This window comes from Musa acuminata, chromosome BXJ2-4 (assembly GCF_036884655.1).
Source record: "Musa acuminata AAA Group cultivar baxijiao chromosome BXJ2-4, Cavendish_Baxijiao_AAA, whole genome shotgun sequence".
NCBI classification, from domain to species: Eukaryota; Viridiplantae; Streptophyta; class Magnoliopsida; order Zingiberales; family Musaceae; genus Musa; species Musa acuminata.
Genome location: NC_088341.1, coordinates 12,539,121 through 12,558,852, shown reverse-complemented (window position 1 = coordinate 12,558,852; position 19,732 = coordinate 12,539,121). Strand labels below are relative to the sequence as shown.

At 41.8% G+C, this 19,732-nt stretch overlaps 1 protein-coding gene across 2 annotated transcripts; it reads left to right on the top strand.

Annotated features, from left to right (window-relative positions):
• Positions 1-6,955: 6,955 nt before the first annotated feature.
• Positions 6,956-11,050, top strand: LOC135583414 (auxin response factor 9-like). Of its 2 annotated transcripts, none has more exons than XM_065104044.1 (14): positions 6,956-7,493; positions 7,584-7,687; positions 7,800-7,895; positions 7,966-8,022; positions 8,139-8,291; positions 8,377-8,461; positions 8,633-8,723; positions 8,807-8,971; positions 9,075-9,188; positions 9,270-9,342; positions 9,413-9,569; positions 9,643-10,277; positions 10,349-10,536; positions 10,627-11,050. In XM_065104044.1, exons 1-14 carry the CDS (start codon positions 7,448-7,450, stop codon positions 10,739-10,741), a joined length of 2,079 nt encoding a protein of 692 aa, XP_064960116.1. In that variant the 5' UTR covers positions 6,956-7,447; the 3' UTR covers positions 10,742-11,050. The 2 variants fall into 2 exon arrangements, with proteins under 2 accessions (XP_064960116.1, XP_064960115.1); XM_065104043.1 differs by having other exon boundaries at positions 7,581-7,687.
• Positions 11,051-19,732: the final 8,682 nt, after the last annotated feature.

Genomic DNA, 19,732 nt, shown 5'->3' with positions numbered 1-19,732 from the left:
TCTTGTTGAATAACTCAAATAGTGAAAAGAAAGAATTATAATAGACAATCTTGATTTATAAAATAAATTTTCAAGTTATAATTTTCAGAAATCAAGATAAAAATTATGGTTAGATGAAACTCATTATCGTGGAAACCGAAAAAATCACTTTTATTATCGTAGAAATCGATAATCCATAAATCACAAAAATCATTATGCATTATTTCGAAAGAAAACTCATTAAGCATGATCATTATGCATTACTTCAAATCAAACATGATTTCATTTATTTTCAAAATATTCATCATGATAGGACATTCAAGGCAAAGAAATCATTAAACATAAAGCATATTCATCAATCATGGTTTCATTGAGCATAAGGTATTTTCAACCAAAATCATTTTGTTATTTGTTGTGGTCATGCATTTTTCTTTTTAGGTAAATCTATCTTTTCATGCTTAGTTTTCCATACAAAAGCCATGCATCATCATTAAGCATGATATTAAACTTCTTAATATTTTTATTAAGACATCAAGCATGGTTTCAATCAAAATCGAAAATCATTAAGATACACATTTTTTCTTCTTAAGAAAACATGCATATGATCATTAGATTTAAATCTAACATTTTATTCCATTAACATAAAACATACAATTTTCATTATTATTTTCAAAATTACGATCATAATCATATTTTTATATTTTCAATTTTTAAACATGTAATTTTCAAGAAAAATAATTATTCTAAAAAAAATACATCATGGAAAACATCAAGTAATTTCAAAATAAATTAAGGGGGTTTCGATTACCTCATCATTGAAAGCGGTTAAGGCGTAGTTTGCCACCTCGCCTTTTTTTTATTTTCTTCTCGTCTTCAAAGGAGCTCGATTCATCCCAATTTTTGTTCTTCTTCTTGTGTTCAAAGCAAGTAGTTCTGTTCTTTTTGCTTTTTAATTTTTGTTTTATTTGTAGTTTAAGTTCACTATCACTTGAGCTTATGCTCGAGTGGTCTTCAAATGTTCTATGTCCCAAATCCTTCCTGTTCTTTGGAAGGTTGTTCTCGAGTTCCTTTTTTGCCACATTGTTTGTTTCATAGGTCATTAGAGACCTAGTAAGTTCTTCAAGAGGAAATGTTTTAAGGTCCTTGGCCTCTTGAACGGCCGTAACTTTTGGATCTCAACTCTTTGGAAAGGATCTTAAAATTTTAGTTACTAGTTCGAAGTTAGAAAAACCTTTACCAAGAGCTTTGAGTCTATTGATGACATCCATGAAACGGGTGTACATGTCTCCGATGGACTCACTTGGTTTTATCCGGAAAAGTTCGTAAGAATGCACAAGAATGTTGATTTTGGATTCTTTCACTCGGCTAGTGCCTTCATGAGTGACCTCAAGAGTTCCAAACATCAAAAGTCGAATCATAAATCGAAATACGATTAAATTCATTTTTGTCAAGTGCACAAAACAAGACATTCATAGCCTTTGTGTTTAAAGCAAAAACCTTCTTCTCCAATTCATCCCATTTGCTCATCGGAAGAGAAGATTTTTGAAATCTATTTTCGACAATATTCCAAAGCTCAAAATTCATGAAAATAAGGAAGATCCTCATACGAGTCTTTCAATTCGTGTAATCCAACCTATTAAACATAGGCGGACGTGTAATAGAGTGGCCCTCTTGCATGCTAGAGTAAGCCATCTCTATTGGGTATTAAACCAAATATGAGAGTGAGCCTCGCTATGATACCAATTGTTAGGATCGGAGCAACATTAAGAGGGGGGGTGAATTAGTGCAGCGGATTAAAACTCGTAAGTTTGAAATCGACTTCGTAAATATGTAGAGATTTCGATTCGACGAAGGATGACTTAGCTAAAATAGCTCGAGTAAAGGTAGTCAAGAGTAGGGAGATGAAAACCGAACGATTTGTAGCAAAGCAGAGAAATGGTTCAGAAAATTAATCACTCACACATTTAAGGAACACCACGATGTATAGTGGTTCGGTCAAATGACCTACATCCACTTTCGAAGCCTTCTTCGATGAGGCTCCCAACTTCCACTAGCAAATCACTTTGTAGGGGAAGGACCAAATACCCCTCTTACAACCTTCTTACAAGTGGTTCACACTCTTACAGATTTTTGAAAGAGAAAGAGGGAGGTGAACACTTAAGCTATTGAAAACAAGACTTTGCTAGAGCTTTTTCTCACTTTCTAACTTCTCAAAAAGGTGTTTTCTTTATTGAGAATTGAGAGGTATTTATAGGCCTTAAGAGGATTCAAATTTAGGCTCCAAATTTGAATTGCTTTTGGGTTTCTCGGTGCTGGCGGTGCCACCGCTTGTCAGTGGCGGTGCCACCGCCTGTCAATGTCTGACACTAACAGTGTACTGGCGGTGCCATTGCCTGATCTCTTGGGTTCTGGGCGGTGCCATCGCCTGGACTATTCCATCTTACTGGTTGGGCTTCAAACTTGGCCCAAACCAGTCCAAACTCGGGCCCAATTGGCCCCTAACTGGGTTATAGGATTAACCCTTAATCCTAACCTAAATTATATACAAATTATGAAATTAGGACATAGCCCTAAGTAATTTTTTAATCAGCAACTTCGAGTTTTCTTCCGGCGAGCTTTCTGACGAACTTCCAGCGAACTTTCGATACACCCTCGGATTTCTTCCAGCGGACTCCCAGCAGGCTCCCGGTCTTGTGGCGAGTTCAACGAGTCTTTGGCAAGTATTTGAACCTTCTCGGTGATCTCTGCGAACCTCCGACGATCTTTCCGGCGGACTTCCGAAAACTTCGGCAAGTCCCCGATTCTTTCTCGGTTGATTTCGGCAGCACTTCCAACGATTCTTCGGACTTTAGGCAGACTCTCGAGCACCCATCGAACTTGACTCCGGTAAACTTGCTTTATGTCTTCATGCTATCGTAGTTAATCCTGCACATGTAAAACACACTTCGATCTAGACAATTAATCCTAAGTATCTAATCAAGTTGTCCGGCATGTCATTGGTCCCTCAACGCTTCGTTCGATTCTTCAACGCATCGTCCTCTCCTGCGACCTATTGCTCAATCGGCTAGTTGACTCCGCAACTCTGATATCCTCGGCGCAATGTCCTCTCTTCTTGGCCCGATGCCCGAATCCACGGCTCGAAGCCTTTAGTCGATAGATCGACCGATCCACCGGCGCGACGTCCAATCTTTTGACATGTTCCTCCGGCCCAACATGATTTTTTTGCTTTAATTGTCTCACCCTGATCAAAGTATCCTGCGTCACTCAAAACGCAGATTAAAACATAAATACATATTGATTAGTTTCATTATCAAAATTCGAGATTCAACACCATAGAGGGCCATTTGAGCCCAAAACGCAGTGACATGCTCCATGGGATCGGAGCCCCCATCATATGTCTCCAATGCCGGTTGCCTGAAGTCGAGGGGTACAGGCTTGTCGTGTATTTCCTGAGTAAAAGGGGATCTGCCCGAGTCACCTTCGTTCGACTCGCTCTACGATTTCTGGAACTCGCGCTGGAACTCGTCCAAGCGTTGGTTGACCCGGGACAGTTGGATCCTGAATGAGTCATCCGCCGAGTCGGACGATATGGTGTCAGGCTCGGAGTGGGGCAGCGTAATTCGGCAGGGTGCAAGTATTCTCTGCTCAGGCAGACCTCTTGGCTCCGTCGTTCGGTCTCGGGCTTCTCCCGTCCCGACCTGCTCCCTACTCGGTCTTTGTCGAGTTGGGTCAGTCGGGGGAGCTGCTAGCCGCACGATCTGGGGAATGAGCGGGACGAGTGTCTGCATCATCCCCGCCATCGCTTGTACTTGCTTGGCCAGGCCGAGGAACGCCTCGGGTGTCACGGCCGAGGGTCCTGTGGTGAGTCTGGGGGTGACAAACCCGGGCCGTTGAATAGGCGCTAGTAGAAATCTGGCGTTGAGGCTGGGATCCCCCCATCTTTGGGGGCGGGGAGGGCCTGACTTTCGGGCTCAACGGAAGGGAGGCCGGTTGGTGGTTCTCCTTCGGGGAGAGCTCCTGGTAGATGCTCCCACAACATGACCCTCCTTCTAGCGCCAAAATGTTAACGAACAAATATACCATGGCTGATGAGTCAGCACGGCTTGGTTCACGGGTCGATGTTGGGAGTCTTCTGTTGGCTGAGCTGGATGTCGAGGTCGATCGGGCCCTCGTGACGGGGTGTTGATCAGCGTTCCTCGGTCTGCCGATCCGGGTGCCATTTATGATGAGCCATGTCTTCCCATCTCCGGGGTGATTGGCAGCTTATCCTTGTACACTGGATGGAGATTCCCGGGTTGAGATGCTCGCTGCTCGCGGGTGGTCGTCCGCCTGCAAAAAATGGCCCTCGTCGGGTGATCCTTGGCTGTGGCCCCTTAGACGAGCAAGTCAATGTAGGGTGGATTGTTTTTCTTATATGTATCCTCCTTGGCCGGAGGCCGATTAAGGTTTTTATACTATTGCACGAGGGTCGGTAACGCGTGGCTGCTGACCCTCGAGGGGCGGGATGGGACTTTTGATCGGTCGCCGTGTCCAAGACGTGCGGAGCTGCGTCAAATGACAACCCCTGAGCTCTCGGGGCAAGACAGGTGGGATAGTTTCTCGGTATAATTCTAACTTGGCATGTAGCGTCAGCGTTGATAGGGTTCCAAAACATGCCGTATCAACATGCACCTCTACTCTTTTTTCTTCGTGTGCTGGATCCAATCGGTGCACTTTTTTTTCAATCGATCAGCCTTGTCATTTAGATCATGACCTACTGATGTCCATACAATCTACATATACATGGAGAGAGAGAGAGAGAGAGAGAGAGAGAGAGCCATGAAGCCATGGTCGTGTGCCGCCTTGGCGCGACACCGGAAATGATTGCCATTGTCGTCGGTGGCTGCAATGAGATGCATGCTTTGTCGTTATAGCTGAATCCACGCAAAATCTGCTTCCCACTGTACTTGGCACCGCGTGACATGAACAGCTGCTATGGAAGTCGCGGGGATCTCCTATATCATAACCAGGCCATGATTCATGACGTATCTGCTGAGCTGATACCACCTGCCTCTCAACAGAAAAAATGGGTATCTTCATCTCTTCATGACTTGGTCTTGAAATCTGTGGGCATAACACAGATCCAACCTGCATTCTTCTCCGTGTTCAGTTCGTATTCTGGTCCGACACGTAGATGGTTGAATTTGAACGCACACACCACATTTTGAAGCTGACTCGTTCCACAACATGAAAAACGATGTGACATCCAAAACCATCTGAATGCAAAGTTCATATTGGTCAAACTCTCATAAAGAAGTACACAAGTTAATTTTGGTATTTAGGCGAATGGGATGGATATGACTGTTATGTTGATTGCTGATTGATTCATCGATATAAGGGAAGAGCTTAGAGCGTAGGCAGCACAAACCATCAAAAGAGGTGGCGCCCATGTGAAGGTAAGGCGGTCTTATCATTGACCGACGGCTGCAGCATCAGGAAGAAATGAAGGGAGCGTGGACGCATACAATTGCACATCACATCGTCTGACTTCATGTACTAGAATGCTCCGTTCCTCATTGACTGTTTGGAGAACGAGCGAGGCTATTACCGGACAATCATGTAACTTGATCTCCTTTATATATATATATATATATATATATATATATATATATATATATATATATATATAGTGCACATGCCATGCTTTCCTTTTCAACTCATTGAAGCAGTTCTCGAATCGTGCAAGTTGGAGTCAATTAATGTTGCCGCGTGTTGACGGCACGGGAATTCCATAAATCATTCCAAGGGAAAGACATTTTGTCCCGATTTGGAGAGTATCCGTCGACCATTCTTCCTGTTACACCCTTTCAGACTTGCATGGTCCATCCCCAACGTGATTCATGCACCAGTTTAGCCGAAGAAGGAACGAACCCAGTCTGACGTGTTCCGATCCTATGATTTCTAGTTAGAGATATTGTTCTGCTTTGCATGATTTAATATTGCGATCATTTTGCTTTTGAGGATAAGACGTCATCCTCATCCTAAACTTCTCTTTATCAGAGTTGATCGATACAGATAAATATATATAATGGTCCGTCAAACCGAAAGAAAGAACATGAATTGGCCACACGAAGAGCGGTCTCCTTCCTCACTCTCATAATTAACTACTTCGCCCTACACGATACGTTGGCACGTGTAAGATCGAAGCTCCTTTGGTCCATTCCACCCAATTCCTGTCTCCTTTGGTGTGTTGAGAGTCGTAGTCTCCGCTTTTTCTTTCATGTTTGGATTTATCCTCGTACGGCCACATGTTCCCACCCGGTCTCTGTCTCGCCCCCCAAAGACCGGGATATGCTGACAAGGTATTATGTATCCACACGCGAAATTTCTACACGCCGCGGTTACCTACCAACAGAGCAGGTGCTCAATCCGCAACTGTTGCGTCGCGGACTCCCTCCTCCTCGCGGGAAGCATCTTCGGGTCACGGTCCTCCGGGTGACGACAACTTTTATATATTATTCTATTAATTTAATATCATTCTGTTTATCCTTCTTAATTTGTCTATTCTAATTTCTAATTTAATCTTCTTATTTGCGTCTCCACCCGCACATCTCCGTGGGAACCACCACGGTGGGCTGGGGATGTGCCTATAGCGCCTACCACGGCGACTGACCGACGCTGCGTGCGGGGTCCCACCACGAGGGGATTCGATAGTACTTATCTGGAAGATAGGGCCGAACTAACGATGAGATCTTATCTTTTTATCTTTTTCTTTCGGGAGATCGGAAGGTGCGATTACTGAAACATCCGCCGTACGATCACGGGGCATCAATTCGCCTCGATCATCCTCGCTAGAACGGTAAAGCAACTAGCAGTGCTACCGTCAAGTAACGGAAACGCCGTCATGACGGAATCATGAGTGGACCAACTTGGAGTCACGCTAAACACCATGTGACGTTTCGAACACCGTCGTCAGGTCACCTCCCGATGACGACAGAGCAGGCACCTCATGGGAGCGTGGGAAAGCTATGGACGCCCACCTCGTCACGACCACGAGCGAAAAGGGTTGGGCGGCGATTCGGTGACGGGAGTTTTCTTCCTTCATACGTGCGCCTTGCCCCTCTCTTTCCTTTCGCCCTCGCTCGCACGCTTTGTTGGGAGGAGAGGAAGGAGGGAGGGGTCTCCGTTCCGCGAGGAGAGGAAACGAAGCGGCGTTCGGCGGTTTCGCGGGGGCCAGGGGAGCAGCAGAGCGTGCGGGGGTTTCACTCCGCGAGGAGGACGGCAGTGGGCGACAGGCCACGCCTTTAATTCGTGCCGTTCTCCTCTCCTGACGTGCTGCCGCTTCATTAATGGGGTGAACTAAATCCCTTGGGGGAGAGCCCGAGGGCCAGAGAGGTGGGCTTCTTCTAACTTTCGACTCCCCAAAACCTTTACCTTCGTCACGGTGGAGAAGAAAAGGTGGGAGCTTTGGAGCGGTTAAGTTGGTCTAATGGCCGCTGGATCGGCCTCTCGAGCGACCGAGAGGCTGAAAGAAGGTAAGGATTGCTTCATCTGTGGCTTTTAAATCCATGGCGCTTTCTCTTGTTGATTCTGAGTTATTTGTGTTTGTCCTGTTCATGGAGGAGATGGGCTGTACGAAGAGCTGTGGAGAGCGTGCGCGGGTCCTCTGGTGGAGGTTCCCCGTGTGGACGAGAGGGTGTTCTACTTCCCTCAGGGTCATCTGGAGCAGGTGGACTTCTCCTTCTCCTCTGTTTTTCTCTTGTTCGCCGTGAAAGCTACACAAGTCCCACCCTTCTGCTTCGATCTTTAGACTCGCTGTGAATTCGCCGGTTTATGTGCAGTTGGAAACTTGGACAGATCAGGAGTTGAACCAGCACATTCCCCTGTTTAATCTTCCTCCCAAAATTCTCTGCCGCGTCGTGAACATTAATCTGAAGGTCAGCTCTATCTACTCTTCTTTGATTTCTGTTAGGTAATAAATAGCTGCTTACTTTAGGCTTTTTCCAGGCTGAGCCGGAAACGGATGAAGCCTATGCTCAAATCACTCTGATCCCTGAATCCGATGTAAGAAACAACGTGAATTTTCTTCTGAAAACTCTTCCTTTCGGAATTTGATGAAGGAAAAAAGAAACACTTTTGCAATATTATGCGAACTGAGTTTGTTGCTTTGATTTTATTAGCAAAACGAGCCTACCTGTCCCGTTCCATGCGTTGTGGAGCCACCGAGACCAGCGGTTCATTCATTTTGTAAGATATTGACGGCTTCGGATACAAGTACCCACGGTGGCTTCTCGGTTCTTCGTAGACATGCCACCGAATGTCTTCCGCCTCTAGTAAGTTATTTCATGTCTTTCTATTATCTGTTTCGGTTGCTCAGGTATTCTCACAATCGGATCTGTGTTTGCATGCTATGAACAGGACATGTCACAGCAAACCCCAGCACAGGAGCTGGTTGCCAAGGATCTGCATGGACAGGAGTGGCGATTCAAACACATATTCAGAGGTATCGGTTTGATTCTCTTCTCTTTGATTTGCTTGTGACCAACCAAAGTGACAGTTCTCTTTGTGACACAAAAGATTGTCGATTCTCTATTTTGCCATATTATTGAATTGGAAAAAAAAAGAGGAAGTTGTGTTCTCCAAATTCATGTATTTGTTGAATTCTGATTGACAGGTCAACCGCGGCGTCATTTGCTTACAACAGGATGGAGTACGTTTGTAGCTTCTAAGAAATTAGCGGCTGGTGATGCACTCATCTTGATGAGGTTAATGTTGCTGAGAAAAAAAGGCCGTTTTTCTTCCTCTGTTTTGAAGTGCTTATGCTTGATTTTGAATCTTTATTCTGTAGAGGCGAGAATGATGAACTGCTAGTTGGAGTGAGACGTCTTGTCCACCGCCAGAATACTATGCCTTCATCTGTAATATCTAGTCATAGCATGCACGTTGGAGTGCTTGCCACTGCATCACATGCCATTTCGACTCATAGTCTTTTCACGGTGTACTACAAGCCTAGGTTGGGACTAGTACTTGGAGTCAGAAAGCACATTTATTCTGTTGCTCTTTTGTGCATTCTCAATATGATTGATTCCTGCTGTCATGGATGATACATAAACCAGGACTAGTCAGTTCATCGTTGGTGTCAATAAGTATTTGGAGACAATTAAAAATGAGTTCACTGTTGGGATGAGATTCAAGATGAGATTTGAGGGGGAAGATGTTCCAGAGAAAAGGTTATTCCTTGTCATCATATTATTCATTATAGATTGTCTTAAGCTTCTTGCTAGTGAAAATTTACCATTCTCACTTCTTAGGTTTACTGGTACCATAACCGGAATCGGAGATATCTCGTCACAGTGGCCATGTTCAAAGTGGAGATCGTTAAAGGTTCATCACTGACCTTTTTCTGTATTCACCAACTTGTATACGAATTGCGCATGAAGTCTACTAATTTCAGGTACAATGGGATGAAGCATCTAGCATTCTGAGGCCAGAGAAGATTTCTCCGTGGGATGTTGAGCCTTTCGGTGGCTCCATGTCTACTTCCAGTGATGCTCAAGCAGGTTTTATTAAGAACAAGAGAGCTTGGTCACCCTTGGACCTCCTGGGCCATGGTAATGAGAGTGAAGTTTCTTCTTTATGCTGCTTTCCTTTAATATCCATGTAATTGAAACTTTCCATGCACAGAACCTAGTTCAACTATTTGGAATCCTGCTAAGGCCCAAATATCCGACTTAGGATCCATGAGCAGCATCATTGCTCAGAGCTTGGAGAAACGATTTCTCTGGTTTTCTGGGCAGACAGAGAGTATTGACAATAATTCTTTGCACAGTCCTAGCTCTTGCAATCGAAGGTTGTCAGATCACTGGTTAAGGGACTCAAAGTCTCCTTTGGAGAGCACATCATCTTCACTGATAAATGTGTCACTGAAACTCTCAAAGGGCACTGTTGCTTGTGACACAAAGACCACCCTCACTTCATGGCTGCCTGCCTCCAATCCTGTAACTGAAGATCCCTCATTAGAATTGGAATGCAAGATGGAGAATCAGAAGAAGCCGAAGAGTGGCAGCGGATACAGGTTGTTTGGGATTGACTTGGTCTGTCCTTCAAATGATATATCTTCCACCATGAAGTTATCGGTTGAAGTAGTGAGCCAATCGAATGCCACAATTGAGGATCCTGTTCCTGCGACTCCCTTGGTCGAGGATATAGATGGGCAATCTGGACTATCAAAAGCTTCAAAAGAGGTAAAGCAAGTGCTACAAGTGTCTCCAAAGGAGATCCAGAGGAAGCAGAATAGTTCTACCAGAAGCTGCATCAAGGTAACATGTAGCTCTTAAATATGCTATTACTGTTCATGAAGGATTTTGATTAACACTTGGGCAATTACCAGGTTCACATGCAAGGAATTGGAGTTGGCCGAGCTGTGGACCTGGCAAACTTCGAAGGTTACGACGAGTTGATGCTTGAGCTAGAACAGATGTTTGAGATCAAAGGAGAGCTTCGCTGTCACAAGAAATGGGAGGTGGCCTTTAACGATGATGATGGAGTTATGATTCTCGTAGGTGACTACCCATGGCCGTAAGCATCCAAGAGCCCTTTCACTTCTATAGATACCGAGGCACATTGACTGCCTGATGAACTAAATTGGTCCCAAACATAACTTGGCAGGGTGTTCTGCAAGCTAGCAAGGAAGATATTCATCTATGCAAGCGAGGAGGTGAAGAAGATGGAACCTAAGAGCAAGCTACCTGCTGTTCCTTCCACGGACGGTGAAGCTGCATAGCCGTGCTGCTGCTGCTGTTTCCCAGAAAGAACTGATAACTGAAGGATCGTGGAGTTGAAAATTTCATTTTTGTTCTTCCCTATGGTTCCATTTTCATTTTTTTCCACTAATTTGAGAGGTAAGTGTTCAAAACATAAAGGATTTTTTATTGTTGCATGCTCAGCAGTTTATAGTGCTAAATATTTAGTTTTGTGTGGGAGATAAAATGAGTGTCAAGAAAGACCTTGTTGGGTGTGAACAGGGGTGATCACGATTGTTTTCTTCGTGGATTCCTCCCTGATATATAAGCTCGTAAATTTATTATCGTTCGACTCTGTGTGTCTACCATGCTCTCTGCCCGTTGGCACTCCGCACTCTTGTCGTATTGCGGGGTCATTTTAGTCTCTGCTTATCACTTGAGCTTCGCCAGTTCGCCGGTGTCAGCCAAAAATTGGTAGGGCTTCTTCACTCACGGGATGGTTGATGTACATTTATCTCATCAGAGAACATATGTACGCCAATCAAACGTTGCGGTAGAATTGTCGGCTTGCAAACTCCGCCATGCTAAGTTTGCTGCTCGCATTGTTCCAGTGGTCGTCATAGCTACATAAGATCGAAGATCGATTGCCATCCGAGCACTGTTCAAAAGTATCCGTTTATTGGCGATGTAAAACGACCCGTATGCTAATGGTTAGGGGACAATTGCTGTTGATGTTTACATGATCCGAACTGGATTATCCGAGGTATTTTTGAGGTAAAAATATTGAGCTTTTAAAGTGTCATCGACATGAAGACCGAGGTCAGTAGATATTTTCTGATGCATATATTAGTTGTTAGGATCGAAATTGACACTAAGAGGGGAGTGAATTAGTGCTTACGTAAAAATATTGAGTATTTAGAAAAATTATTTCGATAAAATCGTATTGAAAATAAGTTTGAACTTAGAGAAAGTGTGAATTGGATTGAGCAGCCAAATCAGCAAGCAATATAAAGGAAAAAAAAAAGGCAAAGAAGAGAAGAGACATCAATTTTATAGTGGTTCGATCATCGTGACCTACATCCACTCCTGATTCCTCCTCCGTTGAGGTCATCGGCTTCCACTATTAATCTTCTTTCAACAGGTAAAGATCAATTATACTCTTACTACTCTATTCTCCTTTTCATAAGTTTAGGAGATAACATTTACAGTTCTCTCAGCCTTCCCTTAAACAGAATTTACACTTAGGGAAGAGGAGTGGAACTCTCAAGGAATCACAACAACGTTTTCTCATTTAGATCTAGGGAACTAGCAGTACCACCGTCTACAGATTGACACTGGGCGATACCACCGCCCAATCTAGGATGTACGATCGTTTGACAAAGCCTTGGAGATTGGGCTCTAGTAGTACCACCGTCTAGCAGCATTAACCATCGGGTGGTACCACCGCTAGTTTGGGTGATAGTGTTTGGGAGGCCGAGCCTCAAATGGTGCCACCGCTTGGGCCAGCTAAGGATCACTGAATGAGCTAAATAATAGGCCCAATTCACCTCTAATTTGGGCCTAGTTGGCCATGTTGAATCTCGTATTTTGATGATGAAACCACTTGATATGTGTTTGTAATTTGAACTGCATTTTGAGTGATGCAGCTCTACTCGATCAGGATTAGACAGTTAACGCAGGAGGAATTGACGATGCGCCTGAAGAGATCACATCAAGATATTGGACGGCAGAAGGCTTCGGACGTCGGGCATCGGGCCAAGGAGAGCGAAATTGCGCCAAGGATATCGGGGTTGCGGAGGTCAACCGCCGATTAGGCAACAAGCCGCAAGAGAGGATGATGCACCGAAGAATCGGACGAAGCGCCAACCAATGACGTGCCGAGCAATAGAATGTCAATTCGCGTTGTAATAATTGTTTAGATCGGAGTAGAGTTTTAGCTTGTGTGTGCAGGATTAACTACGATAACGACGAAGACATAAAGCAAAACAAAGTGTCGGAGTCAAGCACGAAGGATTCATTACGAGTTCGAGAGTTTGACGGAAGTCCGAAGGTTCGTCGGGAATGCTACCGGAACTAGCCGAGAATGAGTAGGGAGCTTGCCTAAGGGTTTTTCGGAAGCTCGCCGGAAGGTTCATTGGAAGTTCGCGGAGCTCGTCGAGAAAGATCGGAGCTTGCCGAAGAAGCTCGTTGCAACTCGTCAAGATCAAATCGTGAAGTCTAGGAGCTTGCCGGGAGTCCGCAGAATGGTTTCCGAGAGTTTATCGAAAAATCGTCGGAAGTTCGCTGGAAACTCGCCGGAAGAAGTCTTGACTTACGGACTTTGTAATAGCTTAGAAAATGTCTTTAAATTCGTAGTTAGCACATTACTTAGGGTTAGGATTAGGTGTTAAACCTATAAACCAAGTAGGTGCCAATTGGGCTCTAGTTCGGACTGGTTTGGGCCAATTTTGGAGCCCAACCAGTGAGCTGAAATAGTGTAGGCGGTGGCACCGCCAGATTTGGCGGTGGCACCGCCTAGCACCCGAGAGCCAGGCGGTGGCACCGCCCAACACCCGAGAGCTGGGCGGTGGCACCGCCAGCATCGGGAACCAAAGAGAATTCAAATTTTGGAGCCCAAATTTGAATCCTCTTGAGGCCTATAAATACCCCTCAAATCTCAGCTGAGATTACAACCTTTTGAAAAGCAATAGTTTGAGTTAAGAGCCTTAGAATAGTCTTTGCAAGCCTTGTTTTTCATATTGGTTAAGTGTTCACCTCCTCCCATCTTGTTGAAAAGAATTGTAAGAGTGTGAACCACTTGTAAAGGTTGTAAGAGGGGTATTAGTCCTTCCCCTACAAGAAATTTGCTAGTGGAAGTTGGAAGCCTCTTCGAAGAAGGCTTCGCAAGTGGATGTAGGTCATTTTGACCGAACCACTTTAAAAACTACTGCGTTATCTGGTTGGCATCCTACTCTTGCCATTTACATACTGCAAACTTCTCTACTTAGTTACTACACTTCCATACATTTCTAAGTTATCAAGCTTCTAAAATCAGTTTCCATTGATATTGCTTTTCATCGTACGAAAGATTTATCAAAACCGAAGTTTTAATCCGCTGCACTAATTCACCCCCCCTCTTAGTGCCGCTCCGATCCTAATAGACCACTAATTGAGTTAGTAGGATTACTCCCCAAACTAACTCAAATTAACACCTAACTACAATAATTAAGGCCAAACAATTATAATGCAAGCAATCCTAGTTGTCCGACATGTCAATTGTTCATCTGAAATCCCGACGAAACTTCTAGTGATCTTCGACGAGCTTTCGGTGAACTCCCGACGAACTCTCGATGAGCTTTTGATGTATCGTTCGAACCTTTGGCATATCCCCCGATTCTTCTGGCCCGATGTCTGATCTTTGACTCCGGCCCAACATTCGATTCTTCTTTAATTGTTTTGTATTTTCACGATCGTAGTTAATCCTACATCACTTTTCGGATTAGATTATTAATTCATTAATTGATTTCATCATCAAAATCTGAGATTGAACAATCTCTCCTTTTCTAATGATGATAACCAATTGATGACGGAGTTAACCTTAACTCCCCTTATCTATATGCCATATTGAGATAATGTAAACTTGTACTCAAAAGGAATCACAACCTTTGAATTCAAGTGAAATAATTTCGTAATCAAATGCAATATATCATATTAAAATTTCATACATTGTACATTATTATAGTTTCAAATTATCAAAATGTAACATGCACAATTTCAAAATATTACAATTCATCATCGCTTTATGCATGATACCAAAATTAAATCTATTGAATCTCGGATTTTGATGATGAAACCAATTGATAAGTGTTTATGATTTGATCTACGTTTTGAGTGATGTAGGATGCTTCGATCAAAATGAGACAATTAAAGCAGGAAGAATCATGTTGGGCCAGAGGAAAACATGTCATAAGATTGGACGTCGGGCCGGAGGATCGGTCGACGTATCGATAGAAGGCTTCGGGCCATGGATTCGGGCATCGAGCCAAGAAGAGTGGATATTGTGCCAAGGATATCGGAGTTGCGGAGTCAACTAGCCGATTGGGCAATAGGCCGGAAGAGAGGACGATGCGCCGAAGAATCGGATGAAGCGTCGAGGGACCAATGACATGCCCGACAACATGATTAATGCTTAGTATTAATTGTCTAGATTGAAGTGTGTTTTATATATGCAGGATTAACTATGATAGCAAGGCATAAAGCAAAATGAAGTCCCGGAGTCAAGGACGCGATTTCATTAGGAGTTCAAGAGTTCGTTGGAAGTTCGAACATTCGTCGGAAGTTTTGTCGGAACTAGCCGAGAAGTCTCGGAGCTTGCTAGAGAAGCTCATTGGAACTCGCTAAGAAGATCATCGTGAAGTCCAGGAGTTTGCCGAGAGTCCCCTGGAACATTGCCGAGAGATCATCGGAAGTTCGCCAGAAGATCGCCGGAAGAAACTAGACTTACGAACTTGTTTAGCTTAGAATATGTCTTAGGAATCGTAGTTAGCACGTAATTGGGTTTGGATTTGGGCCAACCCAATTAGAGGCCAGTTGGGCCCATGTAAGGACTGTGTTGGGTCCAATGAGAGGCCCAAACAATGTCCCAAGAGGTGATACCATCATGACACAATCTCCGAGATTGTGTCATGCGATGGTACCGCCGGTCTGGGCTGTGGTACCACCCATACACAACCCCTGAGAGGCTACAGGCGGTGGTATTGCTAGTTTAGGCAGTGGTACCGCCCAACACAGCCTCCCAAGCGATGGTACCGCCAGACTGGGCGGTGGTACCACCTAGTGCAGTGTTAGTGTCAAACTGACACTGGCGGTGGTATTGCCCAGCATAGGCGATGGTACCGCCTAGACCTAGGAAACCCAGGATGAGATGTTTTTAGGCTCCAATTTTGAATCCACTTGAGGCCTATAAATACTCCTCTCATCCCTGGTTAAGTTACACAAGAATTGAGAGTAAAAAAGGATTGAAACGCTACAGCAATCTTGTGTGAGCTCCTATCAAAGTTCTAAGTGTTAGAATAGTTTGAGAGAGGAGTGAGTGGGGGTGTAAGGGTTATCTCCTAAACCCAGTAAAAGGAGAATCGAGTTGTAAAAGGTGGTTGGTCTTCGCCTATTGAAGGAAGACCGATAGTGGATGCCGGTGGCCTTGACGGAAGAGGAATCGGCAGAGTGGATGTAGGTCATGACGACCAAACCACTATAAAATCTGGTTTGCATTTTCTTCTTGCAATTTATATTAACTGCAATCTGCCTTCAATACTTTTACGAACACGCTTTCAAGTTAAGTTTTTGAAATCGGTTTTCAACGTATAAAGAAATTTTCGTAACCGACGTGATTTTACCACTGCACTAATTCACCCTCCCTCTTAGTGTCGACCCCTTTCCTAACAATTGGTATCAGAGTCTCGTTATTTCTCATTTGGTTTAACACCCAAGAGAAATGGCTCTTTTCGGTTTTCAAAAGGGACTTTCTCTCATTCATCCTCCCTTTTTTAATAGGACGAACTACTCTTATTAGAAAACTCGAATGAGAGTTTTCTTACTTTCTATTGATTTAAATTTATGAAATATGATCGAAAACATATTTCAAAGGTCTTCTCTTCCAATGAATGATTGGAATGATTTGGAGAAGAAGACGTTTTCTTTAAATACTAGAGCTATGAATGCTCTATTTTGTACCTTATATAAAAATGAATTCAATCGGTTTCTTTGTGCGAAATGACTTTCGATATATGACACACTCTTGAAATCACACATGAAGGCACAAGTAGGGTTAAGGATTCTAAAGTTAATATTTTGATGCATGATTTTAAACTTTTTCATATGAAACCAAGCGAAATTGTTGTTGACATGTACACCCGTTTTACGGATGTCGTCAATGGTTTAAAAGCTCTTGGCAAAAGCTTTTCGAATTTTGAACTGGTTAACAAGATTTTAAGATCTCTTTCTAAAAATTGGAATTCGAAAGTAACATCTATTCAAGAATAAAAAAACTTGTATACTTTTTTGATCGAAGAACTTATCGGGTCTTTAATGACCTACAAAATGACTAATGTGGCACTTAACGAACATGAGAACCACTCTCCAAAGAATAGGAAGGATTTTGAACTTAGAACAATTAGAGACCACTCAAGCATAAGCTCAAGTGATGGTGAAGATGAACTCCTCATTATTAAATTTAAAAGGTTCATGAAACAAGAGTTAAAGAACAAAAATAAAAAAAATATAACTACTTGCTATAAATGCAAGAAAAAGGAAACTTTTTGGGACGAATCAAGCTCATCCGAAGACGAGGAGAAAATCAACAAAGGCAAGGTGGCAAACTATGCCTTAATGGCTTTCGACGATGAGGTAATCAAAATGCCCTTAGTTTACTTTGAAATTACATAATGCTTTTCATAAGTTATTTTTAATTTAGTTTAGAATTAATTTTCTTGAAAATTGCATGTTTAATAAATAAAATGTAAAAAATTAGGAATCATGCTTATCATTCTAGTAACTTTGAAAATAATCATGAAAATTACATGTTTATGATAAACAAAATGATTTTGATTAAAAATACCTTATGAAATTATGTTTGATGATATCATGCCTAATAAATTTATTTTTGGAAATTATGTATGATGATTCTTGCGATTTATGGATTATCGATTTTTAATATAATGAAAGTGGCTTTTTCGATTTTAAAAACGATGCATGTTTTTATTTAGCATAAAAAGGTATGCTTATATGAAATAATGTAAGTATCATGCTTGACGATTTTATATTTAATTAAGAATAATGATTTGAAGAAATGATGATTCGATTTTGATGATTTTCATGATGATATTTACTCTTTTGTTTTTTAAACTATGATGCATGGTTTTCATAGAAAAACTTGAGCATGCTTATATGAAATCAATCACTTAACATGAAACACATAAAAAGAAAAATATATTATCATTGGAATTAAAATAGTGAATCTATTTATGTTATGAATTTTGTGAATATCTTGAAAATGATTTTGATTTGACGATTTGAATTTGAATAAGCTTTATCTTGATTTCTCGTAATTATAATTTGAATTTTCTATTGAATAAATCAAGATTGTTTTCTATTTAAAAGGAGATTTGTCGGAATGGTTCATGGTCTTTTAGTATTCATGATCTTGATAATTATGTTTTTAAAACTTTATGTAAATCAAGATTGTTCATCATGATTCTCTCGTTTTATCAAAGAGAATATTTTTCAAAATGAATCATAAGTTGTTTTCTCTTGATTTTTCGATACCCACAATTTGAGAAAATGTACTTTGATGCTTGGAACATTTTATGCATAAATTGATTTTTTTCTCTTATGATTCAATACTCTTTTATAATTATGGTTTGTTTATTGCATGATATGATTGAATCATTGTTATAAAAGAAAAAGAAAATTGTTAGCTTGCACATTGCAAAAGAGAACAAAAATATATGCTAACTTGAATGATAAAACATGAGATTGTTTATAGTGCAAATTTATTATTCTCATGATGTGTAGATTGAAATAATGATTGGAATATTGATATAATTATAAATGATAATTTGGCATTATGCATGCAACTTATGATAATGATGCATGCAATGATGAAATATTCATGATAAAAAAAATTATTTTTACACTCATGACTTGAATTTTCATTTATGCTATTTACCTTTGTCATGGTTTAGAAATTGATGTAAAGGGAAAAAGAGATACAAAATTATATTCCCTTCTTTTTTACAATGACAAAGGGGGAGATAGCTTGCTTGCTAGCTAGCTTGCACAAGTCAAAAAGATGCACAAATCTTGCCAACTTTCATATTTGTAAAATTTGCTAGCTCACAAATTGTAAGGAGAAAAACTTGATTGCTTGGTATGTTGTAAAATAATGTAAAATTTTGCTAGCTTGCACTTTGCAAAGGAAGCAAAAATGACACTTCTCAAAAAGAGCTTGCTATCTTGCCTATCTCAAGAAGCAAAACTTGCAACTTGCACATTGCAAAAGGAAGCAAGAATTGCTAGCTTACACACTTCAACAAGAAAGCTATCTTGCATTTGCTTTTGAAATTTTGCTAGCTTTTATGTTGTAGAACATGCAATCTTACTACCTTGCATATCTAAAACTTGATAGCTTGCATGATGTAACACTTGCAAAATTTTCTAGCTTCCATATTGCATGATGATAAATGCAATGTTTGACATTAGATACCTCAAACACATAAAAGGTATACTTCTCCTTTTTGTTGATGACAAAGGGGGAGAAGTATGATCATGTTATGCATGATGAAGTGTTACAAATATTCATGCTGAAATTTGCAATGACTTGAATTCAGCTTGAATTCAAGGTTCTATCAATATGACATATTGATAGGGGGAGTTTGTTTAAACTCTAGGAGTTAAGGTTAACTCTGTCATCAATTGGTTGTCATCATAAAAAAGGGGGAGATTGTTGAATCTCAGATTTTGATGATGAAACTAACTGATAAGTGTTTATGATTTGATCTGCGTTTTGAGTGATGCAGGATGCTTCGATCAGGATGAGACAATTAAAGCAGGAAGAATCATTTTGGGCCAGAGGAAAACATGTCAGACGATTTGACGTCGGGCCGGAGGATCGGTCGACATATCGACAGAAGGCTTCGGGCCATGGATTTGAGTATCAGGCCAAGAAAAGCAGATATTATGCTAAGGATATCAGAGTTATGGAGTCAACTGGCCAATTGGGCAATAGGCCGCAAGAGAGGATGATGCGCTGAAGAATCGGACGAAGCGTCGAGGGACCAATGACATGCCCGACAACATGATTAATGCTTAGTATTAATTATCTAGATCGAAGTGTGTTTTACATGTGCGGGATTAACTATGATAGCAAGACATAAAGCAAAATGAAGTCTCGAAGTCAAGGATATGATTTCGTTGGGAGTTCAAGAGTTCGTTGGAAGTTTGGACATTCGTCGGAAGTTCTGTCAGAACCAACCGAGAAGTCTCGGAGCTTGCTA

What these genes read in the sequence shown, in the direction of transcription:
- LOC135583414 (XM_065104043.1), top strand. Translation starts at nt 7,448, where the DNA reads ATGGCCGCTGGATCGGCCTCTCGAGCGACCGAGAGGCTGAAAGAAG. An exon ending in CCGAATGTCTTCCGCCTCTA is followed by an intron (nt 8,292 to 8,376) that starts GTAAGTTATTTC and finishes TGCTATGAACAG; the next exon opens with GACATGTCACAGCAAACCCC. An exon ending in CTTGGACCTCCTGGGCCATG is followed by an intron (nt 9,570 to 9,642) that starts GTAATGAGAGTG and finishes TTCCATGCACAG; the next exon opens with AACCTAGTTCAACTATTTGG.